Source organism: Cebus imitator, unplaced genomic scaffold (assembly GCF_001604975.1).
Source record: "Cebus imitator isolate Cc_AM_T3 unplaced genomic scaffold, Cebus_imitator-1.0 Scaffold257, whole genome shotgun sequence".
Lineage (NCBI taxonomy): Eukaryota > Metazoa > Chordata > Mammalia > Primates > Cebidae > Cebus > Cebus imitator.
In genome coordinates this window covers 1859021-1883022 of record NW_016107572.1, presented here as the reverse complement: position 1 = coordinate 1883022, position 24002 = coordinate 1859021, and the positions used below count along the sequence as shown (strand labels likewise).

Below are 24002 nucleotides of genomic sequence, written 5' to 3'. Positions count from 1 at the left end.
CAGCAATAACCTTTTAAGTGAAAAGATGATTCATTAGACCTTGACATATAATCTAGAATGAGACAAAGATACAAATTTCCTTTACGGAAGTTATTTTCTGAGTATATTCCAAAAGGGACTACAAGACAACGAGAAAAGTTTTCTGAGTCTAGCAGCTCTTGGCAAAGTATTCCCACATTCATAAGTCAAATCTACAGAATGAATTCTAAGATTCCAAAAACTAATTTCAATGACACTCTTCACAAGCAAGCGGTCAACATGGAAATGCACCACAATAGGTATTTCAGGAGACTGCTAGTCCTTGCCACCTGAGAATACAAAATCATTTGCCCAGTTTTACACCTAATGAGCTGCAGAACAGAGATTGCCTAACTTATTCTATCTCTTTGCCTCAAGACTCCTACCATCTCTTCCTTTGTGCTTATTAGCTTGCTGACACCACTGAGAAGGAATTACTGCAATTGTTTAGGAGAGATCTACTCTAAAAAATTCCTTACACTAGTAAACCACTGATATCTCCACACTACCACTGACCACTCCCCATCCTACCTGAAAAAGACTTCCTGGGCATCCAACTGACAAGTACGGCTAAGACACAAGTAGTAGTTTAGAAATGGGAGATGGGAAGGAAACCAAAATCTCCTCCAAACTTTTTCTTTCCTGCTAGCCGCTTCCCTTTAAGAATGCCAAGCTAGCCGGGCGCAGTGGCTCAGGCCTGTAATCCCTGCACTTTGGGAGACGGAGGTGGGCGGATCACAAGGTCAGGAGATTGAGACCATCCTGGCCAATAAGGTGAAACCCCATCTCTACTAAAATATATGTATTTTAAAAAATTAGCCAGGCATGGTGGCGCACACCTGTAGTCCCAGCTACTCGGGAGACTGAGGCAGGGGAATCGCTTGAACCTGGGAGGTGGAGGTTGCAGTGAGCCGAGATCGCGCCACTGCACTCCAGTCTGGCAACAGAGCAAGTCTCCGTTTAAAAAAAAAAAAAAAAAAAAGAATGTAACCCTACTATTCCAATGTCCACTCCGACTTTCCCAAAGTCTGCTCCCAAATCAACTTAAGCACAGGCATATGTATTTGATGGCAGCAAAATTACCAAAACAAACAAGAGAAACAAAATACTTCTCAGTGTTTTACAAGTTTTCTTGCCTATTCTACTCTGTATCTCTTCCTCTTCCTCTCCATTTCTTACCTGGGCTCAATGCTTCTCATGGAAGCAGGACAAGAATGAGGTATGTCCCCCAGAGGTGGGGCTTCTGAGTTAGAGGTTAACACGGAGCTGCAATTATAGAGCCTGATAGCTCTGTCCTGAGACTCAGCCAGTCCCTCACCTGCCTTCTCTCTGGAAAGTAAGGTTCTGAAGCCAGCCATCCCATCACTGATCTTAGCTGTTTCCTAATAAGCAGCTTTAATATAAGCTCAACAACGCCACAGTACTAACCAAAACCGGTACTTTGAGAAATCTGTTCACAAAGTATTAATATACTCCTTAACAATTTTCACCTTAACGTATTTTAAAAAGTTCCTACTGCTAAAAAAATATCTTCATCACACAATATTATAATAATTATTGCATGTTCATTTTCTTTCTTTTTTTTTTTTTTTGAGATGGAGTCTCACTCTTGTCATCCAAGCTGGAGTACAATGGCCCAATCTCAGGTTACTGCAACCTCCACCTCCCGGGTTCAAGCAATTATCCTGTCTCAGCCTCCCAAGTAGCTGGGACTACAGGTGCTCACCACCAACGCCCAGCTAATTTTTGTATTTTTAGTAGAAACAGGGTTTCGACATGTTGGGCAGGCTGATCTCGAACTTCTGACCTCGTGATCCACCCACCTTGGCCTCCCAAAGTGCTGGGATTACAGGCCACTGTGCCCAGCCTTGAATGTTCACTTTCTATACCAGCATGGTTCTAAGGAATTCAAGGAATTAGAAATAATCTCTCCACCCTCAAGGAGCCAGTAATTTACAAAACTCTAAACAGACAGACAGATAGAGTTAAGCAATTCAGAAATTAGAGACAATACTAAGGAGGAAATGATTAAGCACCAAATGAAGGAAATAAACAATTAAGTATTGAAGAGTTCAGAAGGGGGAGCATCACAGTGAGGGGACAGAACTTCATCTTAAAAAAGAAAAAACAGAATCACAAGAATAGGCAGAATTTTAGTCAGAAAAAAGAGTCTTTCTAAATGTAAGGAGAAAGATGAGAGAAAGAGGAGGGTAAAAAAAATGTGAAGAGACACCAAATTGAACAATCTGGGTGGAGAGAAGGGTTCATATGGGAAAGCAATAAGAGGTAAAGCTGGAATGGGAGAGGCTGGTGATGAAGACTTGAAAGAAATATTTATCTTTTAAACACAAGGCCTTGGTATACTAGCTAACAAGGAGGTGCTGACAGTTTCACAGGAGAGTGTCACATTAAGACTGATGTTTTGAAACAATCTGGTATTTAATATTGATAGCTATAAAAATCAGAGAGAGACAACTGCTGTATAGAGATAAGGAAATGCAAGTTCAATGACAATAGCGAAAATGGAAAGTACAGAACATAAGAGACCAACTGCTAACGACAAAACATACCCAGGAATAAAGCAAAGAGGGGGGTAAAGATGGAAATCAAGAATAACCAAGCCTACATTTTGAGGGAAACAGTGATATCACTAATAGAAAAATAAAAATCAGAGGCAGCACCAATTCTAAAGGCAAGATCGAAAACTGTTTTAGACGTATTGAGTTTGAAATAAAAGCAAAAATATCCAAGTGGAAATATCCAATAAGCAGCTGGAGATATAGGACTCTGGAAAGAGGTCAAGAGTGGAGGTATCAATTTGGGATTTTGGTGACATCTAAAAATATCATCCTCATTTAATAATTGAAAACATTTTCCTTTCTTCATAACTGCATCACCCAGTATTGAGCCAGCCTTAAACTGAATATAGCTGCCTCAGCATGATGGTGAAGCTCAGTTTTAAACTGCAGAATATAGTGCTGGTATTGACTTACATTTGGGTACTATAGGAAATAAACAGAAACTTTTAGTAGAACAACTGTAAAAGGAAAATTATTTGATTTTAAGATTACTATAAAATGTTAATAATGGATTTTTATTTCCTGTATCAATAAAAAAAATGGCTAATATAGGTTATCTGGCATCCAAATATTAGCTGTGAAAAGTAAATGCTCATTATCAGGATTACAAATTTATCCATCATACCTATACATCCACCTAGCATTTACTTAACTGCTTTTACACACATTTTCGTACATGACCTTTATAATACCTTGTCAGTCACTGTCCTTAACATGCATTCTGTCATTTAATCCTGACAACCCTTCTACCCTATTTTACAGATAAAGAACTCAAGAAAGAACATCTTGCCCAGGGGCACATAGTTGATAAGTATAGAATTCTAGCTCTATACCATCTTGCCAAACAGACTCAAACATAATGATGATTTGCTAAGATCACAAGGATGGAAGGTGGAAGACACATGTCCAGGGGTTGCTTCCATTTCATTAAACCATACCCACTAACCTAAGTTGTGAAAGAGTAAGTTTTAAAAAGACCCCAACACAAGGAAAAGGGAAGGATCCACAGCAAATCAAAGACTATTTCAACAATACAACAAAAACAGATTTTTCAACCCTCAAGAGAATATAAAACTTCATACTGAATATGAAACGAGTCATTTTAAAAACAAGTCTCGAAGAGCTAAATGTACTTAAAACTTCAAAGCGTCTATCTAATTTTACCAATGGTAAAAGACTATTTAAAAATACAGTTTGGAATTGTACCACATTTAAAAAAAAAAAAAAAAGAACTGAAATAGCAAATTAGAAAATAAACAGAAAAATCAAAGATAAGAGGTTTCACTCTCTCCCTAACCTCCAGAATACAAAAAGTAAGAAATTAATACTGACAGAAAGGCTGAGTGTAATACCACTGCTAGAACTGCAAAGGGTAAGAGACAAGTTTTTCCTGTACACCATGACTTAAGCAGAACATACTTAATCATGTTACTGTAAGTCCTGACTAGATCTAAGTTTTGAAATTAACATACACCTGGAATGCTTGAGATACAGGTAGAGGGAGCAGAGACAGTATTGCTCAAGGCAATTTTCTGTAAAACTGGGTTACCTACCAGTTGCAGCCACATTCCAGCAAGTGACACAGGTTTCTTTAAAACGATAAAGGGGCAGGAGGCAGGAGGGGAGTGTATTTCAGAGATATCATCACACTAAATCATGTGAACACTGCCTTATTTTCCAAATTAAAAAACAGTTTCTAAAATAATTACTATTATAGAACTTTTAAGTTTCAAAGAACTCCAATTGAAAGTAAGCCACAGATTCTGAACCTGAAATTAACCAAAAGATGGCTACCTCGTCTCACTATAAGGTACCTCAAAGAGAGCAAGATACTTATCTGTCCTGTGTCACTAGTAAACACAGCATGCACTCAAGTATTTACCAAAATAATATTTGGGCACAGGCGGCTCAGGACTGTAATCCCAGCACTTTGGGAAGCCGAGACGGGTGGATCACTTGAGGTCAGGAGTTCAAGGCCAGCCTGGCCAAAATGGTGAAACCCTGCCTCTACTAAAAATACAAAAATTAGCCAGTTGTGGTGGCGTGCGCCTGTGATACCAGTTACTCGGGAGGCTGAGGTCAGAGAATCACTTGAACCCAGGAGGCGGAGGTTGCAGTAAGCTGAGATTGCACCATTGCACTCTAGCCTGGGCGACAAAAACAAGAGTCCATCTCAAAAAAAACCAAACAAACAAAAAAAGGAAATTAACAAAAAGACATAAAGATGATCAATAACATTTAAAACTTCATAGTACCAGTAATCAAAGAAAGTTATTAAAATGGCAAACTCACTGTTGACAAGGATATACTAATATGAATACTCTCATATATGACCAAAGGGCAAGGATCATGTCTGCCTTATTTAACATGATATGGATCTCTAGGGCCTAACTCAGTGCCTGGTACACGGTAAACAAAGATCCGATGAATTTTAAAAAATGTTATTAAAAGCCGGGCGCGGTGGCTCACACCTGTAATCCTAGCACTTTGGGAGGCCGAGGCGGGTGGATCACGAGGTCAAGAGATCAAGACCATCCTGGTCAACATGGTGAAGCCCCGTCTCTACTAAAAATACAAAAAATTAGCTGGGCATGGTGGTGCATGCCTGTAATCCCAGCTACTCAGGAGGCTGAGGCAGGAGAATTGCCTGAACCCAGGAGGTGGAGGTTGCGGTGAGCCGAGATCGCGCCATTGCACTCCAGCCTGGGTAACAAGAGCAAAACTCCGTCTCAAAAAAAAAAAAAAAAAGTTATTAAAAAAAAAAAAAAATTCTAGTCACTAGTCTTTTCCAGAAAGTACTCCCAGATTTCAAATCTCCCCTAAAGTTTACTACTTGAGTCTGCGTTAGTAATCATGATTTACTCCTTGTACATGCTTTGAAAAACTTTAGCTTTCTCTGGGCCACTCTTAATTTCTGTGGCCAGAGAAATTAAGAGTGTTTTGGGAGCAATCCATTCCAAAAACAAGTATGTTTTCAGTTTACCTACATTCACTACCTACATTCATTCTGAAATTTGGTAAAAATTTGGGCTTTGAGAAAGTTTAGGCTTTAGATTTCAAAAGATTCGGTTGAATCCTAATTTTACCATTTACTTTTTTTCTTTTCTTTTTTTTTTTTTCAGAAAGTCTCACTCTGTTGCCCAGGATGGAGTACACTGGCCTGCTCTCAGCTAACTGCAACCTCCAGTTCCTGGGTTCAAGTGATTCTCATGCTCAGCCTCCCAAGTAGCTGGGATTACAGGTATGTACTACTACACCCAGCTAATTTTTGTATTTTTAGTAGAGATGGGGTTTCAACATGCTGGCCAGACTGATCTTGGACTCCTGACCTCAGGTGGCTACCTGCCTTGGCCTCCCAAAGTGCTAGGATTACAGGCACGAGCCACTGTGCCCGGCCCAGCCATTTACTTGATACGGGATCTTGAGTTCAGTAATTAACTTCTCTGAGTTTTAGTTTCTTCATATTCCACAAATGTGCTGCCTACACCTACTCTGACCTCAACTTCCTCCACTTTCCGCAGGCCACTACGTTCCCAATACCCAACTCTTGGTTTTGCTAGAACATGCCAGGTTCAGACCTTTTGGTCTGTGCACTAGAGGCTTTCTGTCTCTAATGTTCCTCCCCTTAACTGGATGAATGGCTGGCTCTTTCCATTCAAATCTCAGTTAAATGTAACCTCCTCAAACACACTTTCACTGATCGCCCAATCACTCACTGTAGATTAATTCTCCAGAGAACAATTACTACTATCCCATAATATTATGTTTATTTATCTTCCTCCTCTCACTATAAGGTACTTCAAGGAGAGCAAGACACTTATCTGTCCTGTGTCACTAGTACCTGAAACATAGCACGCACTCAAATATTTACCAAAAGAATGTACACAAGTACCTACACAGAGCCTTGCCTTCAAAGAAGGTACCAATTAAAAGTTAGCTCCCTCCGGCCCTCCACATTATTACGAAACGTGGTAAGTGTGGTACAGCATTCCTGAGCTTAAATCATCACCTCCACTCCTCCCATTACCCTATGAAGCCGAAGCACGTCTTCTGAGCTCCAGATCTTTATAAGCCACCAGCCTACTCAGCTCTTCACTTGGGTGTCACAAAGACACCTAATTCAAAATGGAAGCCAGGTTTCTCAGTGAGCAGGGAAGTTACAAACATGGAAAAAGGAAAGACTAGAATGAACTCTCTGGTGCTGGTTGGAATGGGAAGTGTCAGTATAAATACATGATGTTTCAGATATATATCTCTTTATATACATGGATAGCAAAAGAAATAGATTTAGCTGTACATTATGTATATATGTGTATGTTTGCTATCCGTCTGCTAAATAACACTGTTAGCAATAAGCGTAGCAGCTAAATCTTGGTTTCTAATACCTTTGCCACCAAAAGCAACAGGGCTCCTTGAAGAAATGTTTCCAGGGCTGGAGCACGGAAAGTACAAGACATGCTTAGAACATCTTTTCTGTGTGTATGTGCTGGAAAGTAAGGAAATGATAACAAATAATGGAGCCATGTCAAAAGAACACAAGACCCAGATGGAAGGGGATGCCATTGGCTAAAACTGGGAAAATGTGAGCATCAGAATAAATAATAAAGAATTATAACCCACTGAATAAAACGCACCTCAATGAGTCCATCCTGATACAAATAAATAATAAATTAAAAAGGAAGCTCTTTCTTGTGGTAGAATACCAACTAATAAATGGGAAAAAAAAAGGATAGTAATAACAGCAATAATTGGTTCAGGCAAGAATCATTACTGCATTCTAAAATGGTAGGTAACAGTTTAATGAACAGGATATTTTGAATTACCTCCCTACAAATTACTTACTAATTTAAAGTGGAAAAATAATTTTATAATGGAGAAAACTGGCAGCTACCACTTAGCCCAAGTGATCAAAGTTAACATCACCTATACTGGAACAAACATTATGTGTCCCCTGATATGACTTACTGAGAATACAACATCTCTTCTGCAGTAGTCTATCAGGCTTCTATAACTTGAACCTATTCTAACTTGAATAAAGAAACCTTAAACAAATACAAATTTAGAGACATTCTATAAAATAACAGGCCTATTGTTTTTATAAGAAGTATGTTTTAATAAAGGGAAAAAATCAACACAACGTTCAGACATTTTGCAGGTACTGGGAAGGAAGACTTCCCATGCCTCCCCTGCCTTCCTGGCACCACTATGTATGAGGGACTATGTCAAGTTGTTCCGATCTTGGAAGACATGGCGGGTAAGGAGACTTTCATTTGTCTGAGTATCTTTGTTGTGGGGCTGCCTGGCTGCCAAGTGGTTTGTCTCTGGGTACCTCTCGGGCACCCTTGCCCAAATCTCCTGGGGAACGCAGGGCTGGTGCTGTACGGAGGCAACAGGGCACATCTGCTGACAGAGAGACAGCTGGTGGTCGTGGTAATGGCAGTGACAGCAAGAGCAGTACAGGAGTGGGTCTGTCGGAGGGGAGCAGGGAGGAGTGAATGGAAGAGAGAGGATAAGGCAAGTAGGAAAGAGGGAAGAAGGCCAAAGGTAGGGTGGCACCAGTGGGCAGAAGTAGTAGGGGTTTAGGAAGTGGTCTCCAGTCCCTGGGTCTCCATCAGCTCTTGTCTGAGGGCAGGACTCTGTGTAATTTGTTGTTCTTCCTACTGTCTAGGTACTCCTATCAATACCAGTACCCATGTAAGGATCTCATCATTGTCCCAGTCATTTAGACCAAGGGTGGAGGGGGACATCTGCCAAATCAGGGCCCAAAACTCCAGAATAGAGAAGAGGAACACACAGAAGGCGGTACCCAATCAGCGTCTGCAGAGAACTGGCTGCCTATACCAGACATAAAAGGTAAAATTTTGGCAAGCACTAAGACAATGCCTAAGGAAGGGGCTTAAAATCCAGCCAGCATACAGCTAAGGGTGCTTTTTTTTTTTTTTTGAGATGGAGTTTTACTTCCATTGCCCAGGCTGGAGTGCAGTGACACAATCTCAGCTCACTGTAACCTCTACCCACCAAGTTCGAGCAATTCTCTTGCCTCAGCCTACCAAGTAGCTGGGACTACAGGCACACACCACTGGCTAATTTTTTGTATTTTTTAGTAGAGACAGGGTTTCACCATGTTGGCCAGGGTGGTCTCCAACTCCTAACCTCAAGTGATCACTTGCCTCGGCCTTCCAAAGTGCAAGGACTACTGGCATGAGCCACCAAGCCCAGGCTGGTGCTTTATCTCAAAAGTGTTAGTATCATGAAAGACACAGACTGAAGAACTATTCCAGGTTAAAGGAGACTTAAGAGACATGACAACTAAATGTGAAGCACGATCCTGAATTGGGAAACAAAATAGCAACAATGGAAATCAAAACAACCAGCAAATCTGAATATGGGCTGTGAATTAGATAATGATATCACATCAAGGTTAAATTTACCAATTTTTAACTGAGATTATGTTCAGGAACCATCCTTCATTTTAGGAGATACACACTGAATGAATGGGGGTACAATATCTCTAACATATTCTAAAAGGGTTCAGAAATATTATATATATTTATATCCTATATATATATATGCACACACACATACATATACATTATATATACATTGCTGGGCACAGCAGCTCATGCCTGTAATCTGAGCACTTTGGGAAGCCGAGGCAGACAGCTCATTTGAGGTCAGGAGTTCAAGACCAGCCTGGCCAACATGGTGAAACCCTGTCTCTACTAAAAATACAAAAATTAGCTGGGTGTGGTGGCATGTACCTGTAACCCCAGCTACTCAGGAGGCTGGGGCAGGAGAATTACTTGAACCCAGGAGTTGGAGAATCCAGTGAGCTGAGACCGTGCCCCTGCATTCCAGCCCGGTAACAGAGCAAGACTCTGTCTCAAAAAAAAAAAAAAAGGTCAGGTGCAGTGGCTCACGTCTGTAATCCCAGTACTTTGGGAGGCCGAGGTGGATGGATTGCCTGAGGTCAGGCATTTCAGACCAGCCTGGCCAACACAGTGAAACCATGTCTCTACTAAAAATACAAAAAATAAATGAGCTGGACATGGTAGTGGGCGCCTATAATCCCAGCTACTCAGGAGGCTGAGGCAGGAGAATCCTTGAACCTGGGAGGTGGAGGTTGCAGTGAGCTGAAATAACACTATTGTACTCCAGCCTAGGCAATGAAGGCAAAACTCCATCTCAAAAAAAAACAGTATATATGTATGTGTGTGTGTATGTATATACATACATACATATATATGTACACACGTGTGTGTGTGTACATATATATGTATATGCACACATAGACACACATACAGGTATTTGTGTGGGAGGCATGGAAAAGGAATGAAAGAGAATAAAACAATGGGACAAAATATTAACAGCTGGTAAATCTGGGTAAAAAGTATTTGGGAATTTTTTATACTATTCCTACACATTTGAAATTATGTTGAAAAAAGTTACAAAACTTCAAATGTCCCAAACCAATCTTTTCTCCCAAACTTGATGACCTTTCAGTGTTCCTTACATCAATAAAGTACACCACTATCCATGGGGTTGCACAAACCAGAAACCTAGGAGTCATCACTAATGCCCCTGTTTCCTTCAACTCCTAAAAAAAATCCATTACAGAATCCAGTCCAAAGTCTTCCCCTTCTCACAATTTCAAACTCCAGGTTCTGGTTCTTCCTTGTTCAGGCAACCCACACTTTTTAATCTTAATTACTACATTTACTCCGAATTTCGTCTTTCCACATTCACTCTGTGCTGCGCTCCAAATCATTCTCCACTGTAGCCAGGATTTGCTTATTTCCTATAAGCAAATTTGGTCATGTCACACACACCACGCCTATCCCCAAGGGTTTCCAATGACTTCTCACTTCTCTAAGGATTAAAATCCTTCCTCTGGCCTCCGAGAATGGAATGATCCTATCCCTGCCAGTCACATTCAGTTCCCGGAAACCATGCTCTCTTTTACTACACAACCTCTGTACATTATGAGCCCTTGCTTTGAAATGCTCTTTCTCCCTTTTCTTAACCCCATTTCAGATTTTCAGGGACCAGTGATCCATTCAGTTACGGTCTAATTTCCCCCCAATAAAGAGAAAGAATATAGCATTTATCCTGCTTTCCGTGAACCTCAGTCTAATAAAATTTTCCTTTTGAGACTATTCAATTCTACTATAAAAGATGAGTAATGTAGGTGAAATGTTTGGAGACATTTTAAGTATATAAAGGAGCTAGTTTTAAAAGTTTGTTAAACATATAACTGACAGAATGTATTAAATAAAAGTAAGCAGTTAATAGCACACATACATTAACATAGAAAGGGATGGGGAAAACAAGATATCTAATATTTATGAGGCACCTATGTATTAAATATTCACCATACACTAAATATGCAAAGTACTAAATATTCATGGCATAGTAAATATGCATGACACTAAACAAGAGTCAATGAACACATGAGCACAATATTCATGAGTCCTTAATTCAGCTACCCATTGGTGATGCCACTCTGGCCCATGTGTCCTCTGCCCAAAGAACACAAAGCCCAAGGCTATCATCAGGCTTATGGCAAGCTACAGCTGTGGCAGGCTTCCTTGTCCCATGTCTGTCTAACAGAGCAAGTGTGTGTGGCAATGGCCTGCGTCCCTGTGGGCCTCTTTGTTCGAACCTCAGCTCTGGTCCTGGTGATCAAACTATCAACAGAGAAGGTTATTGTAGTAGAGGCAGGACATATGAACAGTATATACTGCAGGATTCAGGGAGTGTGGTCCCTCCTCATTTGTACCTTATCCTAAGTGTGGTAACCCATCCTATCTCTTTCCTCTTGCTTCTCACCACAAATTGATATAACAAATCACATAATTTGAGCATTTTAAGTTGTACTGTGAACTTTCTGTTCTAGGGTAGTTTTGTATGGCATGTGATTGGAGGCTACCATTGGATCAAGGTGATTTCCCACACAGCACTCAGGGCAATCAAATAATAAAGGGAAATTTATTTTTAAAACAGTATTCCAGCTAATAAATAGAGAAGTCATGATAGAGAGATAACCAGACATTAAGTATCCTGTGGTAGAAGTACATACCACCTATAACATATACAAAAAAAAAAAGACCTAAATGTAATCAATCCTCTAGATCTAACTATCAATTTATAACGAACACAGAGGACAAACAGAAACTTGTTAATATAATGGAGCTCCAAACTGTAGGAAACTTTATAGGACAAATACTCTGGTTTCTTCAACAAATAAACTGCAAGGAAGATAAAATGAGATGGAGAAGGAGCCTATACTTTTAAGAAAAAAAAAAATCTTCTGGTCATATAAACCTGAAAAAGAAAAAAAAACAACAATGTAAAGAGACATGAACCAACTGCAAAGCATGGCTTTTAGATGGATACTGACTAGAACAAATAAAACTGTAAAATAAAAATAAAAAATATTTACGAGACAATCAGAAATATTCGTATTGATGGCATGGAATCCTGTGATGGCAACAGGACTGTGATAGCTGTGCCATGATTACATTTAAAATAGGGAGCGGACTTACAGAAATACATACTGATATATGTATAGATGTGATGACATGATGTTTCGAATTTGTTTCAAATAACTGACAGTGATGGGGGGTGTTTAGAGATGAATCAAGATTGGCCATAAGTTCATGAATGCAGAGGCTGGATGATGGATACATGAAGGATTATCGTTACTGTATATATTTGAGATTTTCCATAACCAATGCTTCTGTCTGTTTAAAGAGAAAGAAAAAAGCAAGAGAAGAGTGTAGAACTTTCATTAGGGAAGAGCTCTGAATGGTGTGGTACCTACCACAGATATGAGACCTAGAAATGCTACAGCCATTTTCTTTTTTCTTTTTTGAGAGGGAGTCTCACCCTGTAGCCCAGGCTGGAGTGCAGTGGCATGATCTTGGCTCATTGCAACCTCCGCCTCCTGGGTCCCGGTTCAAGCAATTCTCCTGTCTCAGCCTCCAGAGTAGCTGGGATTACAGGCATGTGCCACCATGTCCAGCTAATTTTTGTATTTTTAGTAGAGATGGGGTTTCACCATGTTGGTCAGGCTGCTCTTGAACTCCTGATCTTGTGATCCGCCCGCCTCGGCCTCCCAAAGTGCTGGGATCACAGACATGAGCCACCATGCCTGGCCACTACAGCTATTTTCTACTATGATACCAGACAGCCTGACATTTAAGTCCATACATGAACAAGGGTACATCTAAAAGAATCACAGAGAAATGAAACTATGGCCCTGATCAAATCAAAAGCAAAGCCCACCCTACTTGAGGACTTTTTCACAAACAATAAATCCTCGGTTTTTTTTCCTTTTTTTTTTTTTTTAATCCTCTTTATGTTCTCCATTTTGAGGTGGATTTTCTGTTATACAAGTGAGGACGGCGTAACTGATACAATCTCCCATTTACTTTCAACCTCATCATGTTTCTGTCTCTATATTCCCCTCAAAATGTTCTCAGCAAAGTCATCAATAACTTCCTTCTTGCAAAATCTAATGGATCTCTTTGAGAGTTCTCGCATAACCTTTCTCACTACACCTTATATTCCTTCATCCTCAATGTTCTCTTCTTCCCTTATCTTCTGAGACTCCACATTTTCCTGGTTTTCTTTTTTTTTCTCTCTAATTACTCTATGCCTATCTCCTTTGCTGGCTCGCCTGTCTTGAGTCCTTTCTTTCTCCAAATTCTCCCTCTAAGAGACTGGCAGTCAGCTGGGTAGGGTGGCTCACACATGTAATCCCAACACTTTGGGAAGCTGAGGCAGGAGTGCTTGAATCTAGGAGTTTAAGACCAGCTTGGGCAACATAGTGAGACCCCATCTCTATAAAACATTTTCAAAAAAATTAGCCAGGCATGTAGTCCCAGTTACTCAAAAGGCTGAGGCAGGAAGATCACCTGAGACCAGAAATTTGAGGCTGCAATATGATCACATGACCGCACTTGGCCTGGGTGACAGTGAGACCTTAAAAAAAAAAAAAAAAAAAAAAAGTGATGGCCAGTCGAGGTGGCTCACGCCTGTAATTCCAGCACTTTGGGAGCGCAAGGCAGGTGGATCACCACGTCAGGAGTTCACAACCAGTCTGGCCAATGTGGTGAAAACTCCATCTCTACTAAAAACAAAAAATTAGCTGGGTGTGGTGGCGAGCACCTGTAATCCCAGCAACTCAGGAGTCTGAGACAAAAGAATTGCCTGAAACCAGGAGGTGGAAGTTGCAGTGAGCTGAGATCACACCACTGCACTCCAGCCTGGGTGACACAGCAAGACTCCGTCTCGAAAAAACAAAACAAACTGGGCTTGGTGGCTCACGCCTGTAATCCCAGCACTTTGGGAGGCCGAGGTGGGTGGATCTCCTGAGGTCAGAAGTTCAAGACCAGCCTGGCCATCATGGTGAAACCCATCTTTAAAAAAAAAAAACAAAAACAAGTGACTTGTGACTGGTAGTCACCTACTTTTAAAATTTTAATTACCACCTATAGTTCTCATCCCTGAAGTCTTCTAAGCTCCATACATGAATTTCCACAGGCCTAATGCACACACCACCATTTTATATGTTCCTCAAACTCAATACAGTTCTTTGCCCCCTTTCTGTTAAACACATACACTGGCCCTCTTCTGTTGCTCCCTTTCTCACAAAACAGAATCAATCTTAACACTTCCCAAGATCTCACCTTCTCTTCCACATATCCAATCAATCACCAAGACTTATCCTTTACATTCTTCCGCTTCTTTCCATACGCACAGTTACCATCACATTCAAGACGCCATCATCCCTCACCTGAACCATAATAACTTCCCAACTGGTTTCCTCCTTCATAACTCTTGGTCCTCCTCCAATTTATTTTCCACTGTTTCCAAGACATCTGTTTTAAAATTGTGGTAAAATATACATTACATAAACTTTACTATTTTAGCCATTTTTAAGTGTATTCCAAGAGATTTTCTAAAAACAAATCTTCTGGTGATATCATCTTGCTTGAAATAGAAACTGAGTGGCTCAGGGTGCAGGTGGGAAGGAGACTTCTCACAAGGTCTACTCTTTTATACCCTTGAGTTTTGAATCTGTACCTGTATACATATTTTTAAAATATTTTTAATTCTTAATAAATTTTCAAGAATCTATAATCAAGACCTCTAGCATCTATTTTTTTAAAGGGTAGATAATAGAAAATATTTCTGCTGTTTCAAAATCTGATACGAGACAAATTTCTAGAAAACATGTAAATTAGAAAGTAAGTTTACATGGTCAGCAGTCTATTTTAACGTTATCATTGTCCAGGCACAAAGGCTCATAGCTGTATTCCCAGCACTTTGAGAGGCTGAGAGAGGTGGCTCACTTGACCCCAGAAGTTCGAGATCAGCCTGGCCAACCTCACCTCTAATAAAAATCCAGGAAGAGTATAACACAGAGGTTAAGATACAAATTTCAGTATCACAAAGGCTTAGACTCTAATTTTGTTTCCACTGCTTACAAGCTGTATGATCAAGGGCAAGTTAGTTAACGCCTCTAAATCTGTCTCATTGTTTATTTTAAAAAGGGAAAACATATTTCCTAAATTCTTATTTTCAACTTGAATCTTTGTGAAATTGGTATGTCTTATAATTAATTTGTACTTCAATGCACCAAAAAAAAAAAAAAAAAAAAACCCTTCTTGAATCACAATAGTGTGTCTTATAATATTTATAGCAGTGATTCTCAACCTGGGCTCCTTTTGTTCCCCAGGAGACATCTGGAGATGTCTGGAGACATTTTAGGTTGTCACAACCAGGGTAGGAGTAGGTGTAGAGGTAGGGAACACTATTAGCATCTAGTGGGTAAAGGCCACAGATGCTGCTGAAATCCCATAATGCACAGGACAGACCCCAACAACAAAGAATTATCTGGCCAATAGTTTTGCAGTTGAGAAACCCTGTTTTAGAGTCTTAGAACAAATAAAAAATAATATCTACTTAATAGGCTCATTCTCAGAATTAAAAGAAATAATGCATATAAAATGCTTAGAAGAGTAATTAGCACAAAGTACATGTTTAATAAACTTAATAGTTTTTCTTTCTTTTTAATCCAATGCGTTTAGGATAATTTAACTACTAAATAAATACCAAATTCCTTCACCTCACCCTTCACACAATTTCTGTCCTAGTCTGTCTTTCAAGCTGGCTCTCCCACTGCTTCATTACATAAACCTCATCCCATCAATCTGGTCTATGTTGTTTCATTAGCACTACCCGGGGTTCACAACGCCATCTCTACACACAAACCATTTCCTCCATCTACAATGCCTACTTTCCATTCAGCCTGACTCTCTTCAGGATATAGCTCAAATGCCACCTCCACTAGAGAGGTCTTCCTTCACAGACCACTGATGAGGCTGGAAGTGACCTCCCCACTGCCACTCCACTGCATCATACCCCCACCAATCTCCCTCTGACTGTCACAGTTCCAATTATATGCCTCTTATTTCCGAACTCTACTATAGTTATACATTTATCATACCTTCCCTACTAAAACATAAACGCTTAAACACACAGACACTGTTGAATCAGACCATTCTCCTAAACTTTCTCCTTCCAGGGCTTCGGTGTTACTACACTTTCTTCTCTGTCAACGGCATCGCAATTCATCCTGTCAGTCACCAAATCTCAAAATCTCAGGTAACCTCATACTTCTTAAAACCTCAGGTGACCTCGTCTTCTTATAGATTCCCTTTTCATTTAAACCACTTCCCATGTACCCAGTCACTTAGAAATACTAGAGATTAAATCTCTGCAACATTTTTTCTATCATTTGCCTCCTTTCCATTTTTTTGACTTCCACCCATAGAGCACAGTAGTTACGAGTATAGACTGAAGTCAAATTCCCTGGGTTCGGATCCCAACTCCATCAGTTGGGTAACTCTGGGAAAGTTCCTAAGGCCCTGGGCCTCACTTTCCTCCTCAGTAAAATTGTAATGGGCAGTTTCACGTCATCAGGCTGTCGTAAGGATTAAAATGATACAGTATGTGTACAGTGCTTGAGACACAGTAAGAGCTCAACAAATATTAGCAGCTTTATTTTATTTTACTTTATTTTTTGAGATGAGGTCTCACTCCTGTCGCCCAGGCTGGAGTACAACAGCGTGATCTCAGCTCATTGCAACCTCCGCCTCCCGGATTCAAGCGATTCTCCTGCTTCAGCCTCCCAAGTAGTTGGGACTACAGGTGCTTGCCACCACGCCCAGCTTATTTTTGTATTTTTAGGAGAGATGGGGTTTCACCATGTTGGTCAGGCTGGTCTCGAACTCCTGACCTTAGGTGATCCACCAGCCTCGGCCTCCCAAAGTGCTGGGATTACAGGCGTGAGCCACCATGCCTGGCCCATATTAGCAGCTTTATTATCATACCCCCTCCTACTTTAAGACTTGATGAACTCTCTTTTTTTTCCATATTGGTTTTTAAAATTCTTCTATTGACTACAAAGTCAAAGACAAAGGACCTCATCTCTTGCCCAGACTCCTGCAATAATGTCCCAAACGGATCCCTCTGCTGCGGGTCTGTCTTAATCACAATGCTACCCACTGTTCTAAATAATCTTCATGTATGCACAAGAGTCAGATCTTATATAGGACTCTGACAGCAAGATCTGTTAAGATAGACAACTGTAACAAGTTATATTTATAATAGGAAATATTATATATCACTAAACTAGGATAAAAAGGGGAATAATAGTTGAGAAGACTGAAGTGATAAACTGACACTAGGAAATGGGCCTTGAATTCCAACTTCAAGAGTTTAGCAAGCGTGTCACAAGAGGTTTTGCACCTAACATTTCCCCCAAAGGAATTAAAGGAACAGAACATTTAAAGAAAATTCAGTAAAATCTTTGTTTAAATGGGTTAAGCTCTTCACATATAGAAAAGACACAAATAGTTGAACTTTTTCCTCCTTTACAATTTAGATGATCTATTTACTGTTTCAAATTCATCTATAAAAATTTATTCTTCATTTAATCAAATATTTAATGTATGTGCATTCTTCCACAAAATAAACTATTAAAATTTGGGCTATTTGTAATACTTTTATAATACTACTGTAAAGAGAAGAAAATGATTCAAAGCTCTTGACATAAGACTTCAAATTACATAAATATTCCATATCTGCTTTCTAGGTATTACACTACCAGTGTTTATTTTTTTTTAAGTTCAATTACTTCGTTCTATGTTCACAACTTATTTATAGTCATTTAAAAGCTATCATTTTAAATGACTTTTACAATACATGGTTTTAAAAGTGACTACTTTTTCAGTACATCAAAAATTAGAAAGTTTCTAACAGAAAACACCAAATCAGTGCCTGAAGACCCTGTATGTCATTGCTAAAGGAGTGATTTTAGTAAACCATACTTGAAAGCTGGGCCAATTTTTTGAATAACTGAATATAATTAGGTAATATCTTTGAAATATACTGTCTATTAACCTTTCCTGCACAACAGTATCTGCAGAAAATATTTACATCCAAAAAAAAAAGAAAATTCCTAATTTTTTTCTATTCACTACATATAAATTTATGTTTTGAAAGAGTGTTGATAAAGACTGTTATAAACAAAATGTACAAACATAACATTCTAAATAACGTATTAATATATTGTTACTAAGTCACTTAAGGTCTTTTAAACTTGTTTTTCATCCCATGTGAATGTAGTCTTTTCATCCATTCCAACTGCTGCCAAGGCAAAAGTAATAACCAACAATATCATCTAAAACATCTGAAAATGAATTAAGATTTGTACAATTTTTAAAGAAAAAAATGTTAGATTTCAATATGTACTATGTGCACATTTTTCACACTTGTAGATAAAAGGGTTACTCTGCAGAATGGTATAGAGTAATAAGCAAAGACTTCAGAGGCAGACAAGCAGAACACATCACTTGCCAGATGTTTAATCTCATGCAAATTAATCTGTGAGCCAGTTATCTGCATGTGAGCCTTATCTGCAAAATGAGAACAGTATCTACAGGGTTGCTACAGGAATAAATGAAGTAATGTATTCAGAGTGATGGGTATATAACAGGAGTGTCCCACCTCCACCAATATCTTATTACCCTCTGGAAACAGGCTTCAAATCAAAACTCATCTCTGCCACTTACTAGCACTGTGATAGTAGGAAAGTTAACCTTTCTATGCACTGACTTCCTCATATTTTTTTAAATAGGAAAAATCAGAGTTGTTATGCATAACAACCTACATCAGAGAGTTGTTATGCATCCCTAATGTACAACTTAATGCAAAGCATCCCGCAGAGTGCCCGGCAGACATCAGATTCCACCGATACTAGATTCCCTTCATTTCCTTTCCTCTTCAGGTGTGTTCAAGTGGGCCACAATCTACCAACCTGCCTGACACATATCCAGAAAGTAGGCCATTTTCTAGTCCTTTGTGTATGCACAGCAAAATTTTGACATCTGTACTATAAGTGTCCTCTCAGTTCCAGATGGAAAGAAAATACTTCTCTTAATCCTTTTGCCTTCCACTTCATACATACTACTTTTCCACATAGGTGACTATGTAAATTTCCCTCTTTCCATGTTTTCTAAGCACTTAAACAGCCTTCATTTGCCATCTAAATAGATACTAGCTTCAGTGTGCTGCTTAAGTTAAAACCAAAATACATTTATTATTCTCACTGTTTATATCAGTGGTGCCAGAATGTTTTCATAAGAAGGCAGTAACACTTTGTGCTTCTTCCTATGAATTACACTAGACATTTAATTTCAAAGAGATGTTTAAAATTTAAATTATTTGAAAAGGATTTATTACATTTATTCCTGATGCCAGTTTAATATCAAAGCATATTAAATTAAAATTAAATTTTACTTGAAAATTCAAGTAAAATTAAGGCTGCCATAAACATAAAATCACATCAATGTGAAGTTTTCCCAAAAACAAATTCAAATAATTTTCCAAACACTGAGATTAATCTGCTATTTAACTAGGATGTGTAAGTCCTGAAAATACTCAGTTTTCTGTAAGTTTGAGCAGTAAAACCGAACTAAACTATTTACCAAAACATTAATTACATAGTCCTAAAATTGGAAATTAGCCACCCTCCCCACAAAAAAAAAAAAAAAAACCTATGTTTAACATCTGGAAGTTTGTGAGTACTAAGGAACTTTTCAACAAATATTTCATGTATCTAAAATTCAATAACAAGGGAATAGAAATCTTGGAAAATTACTCTTAAAAGTTACCAAATTACAGAAGCATCTTCCAATGAAAAGCAGCTCTCTAATTTTTGCAGCATTTCACAACATGGGCTCCTAAAGCAACACTAAAGAATCACAACGGGAGGCCCTTTTCCTGTTATTTTGCAAAGACGGGGTTATGGAGGGAGTGCTTAACTGCTACTGTACTATTCAATTTCTGTGTCAACAGCACATGCCTTCAAAAAACTCTTCTATTAAAAAAATTCCCTAAGTAGGGAATTTTTGTTTCTTTTAATTTATGAAGCCAAAATACATTTGGAAAAAAGACTATGCCTCACTGATAATATGAAATGAAAACAGCACCCTACTGTCAGCAAACTAAACATCGGTTTTAAATAACTGATTTAGTAAAAACCTAAAATGTGTGCAGAAGGCTGTTACAGCCTTAAAGAGTTAACAGCAAAAATACTGCACTCGACACAGGCCACCTTATATCCGACAGAGCCTGAATAGCAGCCATCATTACAAATGTCAAAATCAATATAGTACTGTGCACCATCCACCTTCTTGCAATAATAAAGAAACCAACTCAGAATTCTTAGTGGTGTAATCACAATTATGACTGAGACAGAAATGTATGCAGCACAACGAAGAAAATACCACTCTATTAAAACCACTCTACGTAAAAACATGATAAAATTGCTCACTGCGGCGGGGAAGGGAACACTTCTGCTATCCAATAAAAGGAATCTGGCCAAATCCCACCTGACCATTCACGGGCCCTTCATTGAAGACCAAACCTGCTTTCCTTATTTCTCCTTTCTTTCTCCTCTTCCTAACCTCCCATCATCTCCTTGTACCTGTACGAGAAGACTGGCATGGAGAGGGGTTCGAGAATCGGGAACAAAAACCGGGAATGTGGACCACATCAGGAGGAAGAGGGGGAGAGAAGGGGTGACACCACTAACCTGTCCCAAAGGCTTTGGCCACCAGCCAGGCCAGATTGCAGGCGATTTTGGCCCTGGAGAAATCATAGTGGTCAAAGGGCTTGATGGCTGGAACAATGAACGTCTTTCTCATCTCCCTGGGGTCTGCAGCATCCCCCATCTTTCACGGCGGCTCCTCGGGATGTCCAGGCCCTAACCTTCACATGGCGTGGCCTCGCCGCCGCAGGGGTCGGGAGGGAGGGAGAGGCGAGCTCAAACCATCGGGACCCGGGCGACGTCCGCCCGAGCGCCGAAGCGGGAGGAGAAGCTCAGCTGTCCGCGCCGCGCGCCTGCCGCCCCCCGCCGCCGCCGCCGCCGCTCCCGGGCATAGGAATGTGGCGGCGCCGTCTCCGTCCGTCCGTCCGTCCGTCGGTCAGCCCCGCGCCCGCGCCCCTCCGAGCCACCCGCCCCGCGAGCGCGCGTGTGAGCGAGGCCGCCTCCCCTTTGTCTCGGTTTAGTCACACGGGCTTGGGGGAGGGTGGAGGCTGGAAGGGCCCGGAATTTTAAGGGAGGTGGGGGGAGCCTTCAACAATCACGTTGTGGAAAATGTCCCCGCCATCGCGCAGCCCGCAAGCCCTCGCCTCCCTCTGCCGTTCCCTCGGAGCGGGGAGACCACTCACGCCCCGGGTGGGCGGAGGGACGAGCGGGGAGCGCGGGGCGGGGTGGCCCACCCAGTGCAGCCCGGCCGGGGCCCGCGGGAGACGCAGCGGCGGAAAACGTCAAAATCACTGCGGCTCGCAGGCCGCCGCCGGCCCGGCCCGGCCCCTCCTCTGCGCTCCCTACAGTCGCCGTCTCCTCCTTCCCCTGCCGCCGCCGCCGCCGCCGCGGCCGCCTCCCGGTCTTCCTCCCTTGCTGACGGCGAAGGTGGTGCTCGGGGAGAGGCCGCGAATCCCCAGCTCTCAGTTCCTGTCTTATCACATCTGTCCTGGTAATTTTTTCCTGCCCTCCTTTCTGCCGCCCGCTGGGTCTTTCCCCCTCAGCCGCCGCCGCCGCCGCCGCTGCGGTTTTCCGGCTGCGGCACTGGACCTAGGAGCAAACGCGGGAACTGAGCATGCGCCCTCTCGCGGCGCCGACCCCCGCCCCAGCCCTCGCCCCCGCCCCCGCCCCCGCCCCCGCCCCGCTTCCCTCCCGCCGCCGGCCCACTGAGCATGCCCAGCCTCGCTCTCCGCCCGCGCCCGGGATTCGGGGCGGCTGCCTTTTAATCATCGCTCTGGAGTACTCGCTTCAGTGGACATCCTCCACGTCTCTGGCTTTTGGCTGCTGCTGCCTGCACTGCTGAGAGAGGAAAGGGAAGGAAGGGAGAAGAGACAGAGAGGCCTGGCAATACCTTTCATATTCTACTCACACGGTGCTTCAGCGAAGACAGTTGATATTTATTTAAAATGCTCATTATGTGACACGAGCTTTGCAGCGAACTTGACCTGCACTGCCTCATTTAGCCCTCGCAGTAACCCTGAGGGGTACGTGTCATTGCTGATTGTCCACGGAAGAGAGGTGAAGTGAGTTGATTAGGTCAAACATGGAACTCATACGAAGAACTTAACCAGGGTTGAGGATCTATGGAGGCTCCAAACCTGTGTTAATTTCATGATACCGAGATACTTTCTTAGCTCAATGCTCTCCACTTAAATTTTATCTCTAAGTGAGAGTGCACACATCCAACAGTTCGCTCAGAAAAAAGCATAAATTCTTGGCCGGGCGCGGTGGCTCACGCCTGTAATCCCAGCACTTTGGGAGGCCGAGGCGGGTTGATCACCTGAGGTCGGGAGTTTGAGACCAGCCTGACCAACATGGAGAAATCCTGTCTTTACTAAAAATACAAAACTAGCGGGGCGTGGTGGTGCATGCCATGCCTGTAATCCCAGCTGCTCCGGAGGCTGAGCTGAGTTCAAGAGAATCGCTTGAACTCGGGAGGTGGAGGTTGCAGTGAGCTGAGATTGTGCCATTGCACTCCAGCCTAGACAAGAGCGAAACTTTGTCTCAAAAAAAAAAAAAGAGCATAAATTATTTCACAAAGCAAGCTGACGTCCTTTGTGATCTGGCATCTGCAAGCCTTTATAGCTTCATTCTGTCACAACTGCTTTTTCCTTCCCTCAATGAATATGCCTTCTCGGATCTCTAACTCCTTGCTCAGGGTGGATCCTCTGTCCACCCAGCTTACTCCTACTGTACCTTCAACCTCCACAGTAGTCATCCCTCCATGAAACCTTCCCTGATAGCTGCTGACAATTTTCCAGTTAGGGCTGTCACATAGGTGCCTCCCCTGTTGTTCCCGGAGCACCCTGTTCTTATTTCTGTCATAGCGTTTGTCATTTGTCACATCGTGTGGTAATCATCAGTTACTTGTCTGTTTTTCCCATTAATGATACGATGGCAGGGTATATCTCTAGCACCTACATGGTGCCCAGCCCCATAATATAGTTGCTCAATTAATGGTCTACATGTGAATATTATCAAAGTTAACACATATTGAGCTTACTTAAATCACTAGCTCCTCACATCTCATGTTAATACATTATCTAATTTTATTTTTAAATTATTATTATTATTATTATTGAGATGGAGTCTTGCTCTGTCACCCAGGCCGGAGAACAGTGGCGAGACCTCAGCTCCGTGTAACTCCTGCCTCCCAGGCTCAAGCAATTCTCCTGCCTCAGCCTCCAGAGTAGCTGGGACTACAAGCGTGAGCCACCATGCCCAGCTAATTTTTGTATTTTCAGTAAAGACAGTTTCACCATGTGGGTCAGGCTGGTCTTGAACTCCTGACCTCAAGTGATCCACCAGCCTCAGCCTCCCAAAGTGCGGGGATTACAGGCATAAGCCATCGCACCCAGCCTATTATTATTATTATTATTATTATTATTATTATTTGAGACAGGGTCTTGCTTTGATGTGCAGGCTAGAATGCAATGGAGAAATCATGGCTCACTGCAGTCTCAACCTTCCAGGCTCAAGCAATCCTCTCACCTCAGCCTCTCATATAGCTGGTAGTACAGGTATACATCACTGCACCCAGCTAATTTTGTTTATTTTTTGTAAAGATGGGGTATCCGTATGTTGTCCAGGCTGGTCTCAAACTCCTGGACTCAAGGGATCCTTTCACCTCAGCCTCCCAAAGTGCTAGCATTATCTAATTTTAATGTTTATAAAATCCTGTATTATTATCTTCATTATACAGATGAGAAAACTAAGGCTCAGGAAAAAAAAAAAATTTTTTT

The 24002-nt window shown here is 41.3% G+C and overlaps 1 protein-coding gene across 4 annotated transcripts in view; it reads right to left on the bottom strand.

Moving 5' to 3' along the window:
* CAMSAP2 (calmodulin regulated spectrin associated protein family member 2) overlaps positions 1–21288 on the bottom strand; it is a 118133-nt gene extending 96845 nt beyond the window's left edge. The window contains exon 1 of one of the 4 annotated variants that reach the window (XM_017499395.2): positions 20767–21288. In XM_017499395.2, the coding sequence (XP_017354884.1) occupies positions 20767–20905 (139 nt within the window). In that variant the 5' untranslated portion in view covers positions 20906–21288. The remainder of the gene's footprint in view (positions 1–20766) is intronic. The other 3 variants (XM_017499396.2, XM_017499398.2, XM_017499397.2) reach the window with 3 other exon arrangements.
* Positions 21289–24002: the final 2714 nt, after the last annotated feature.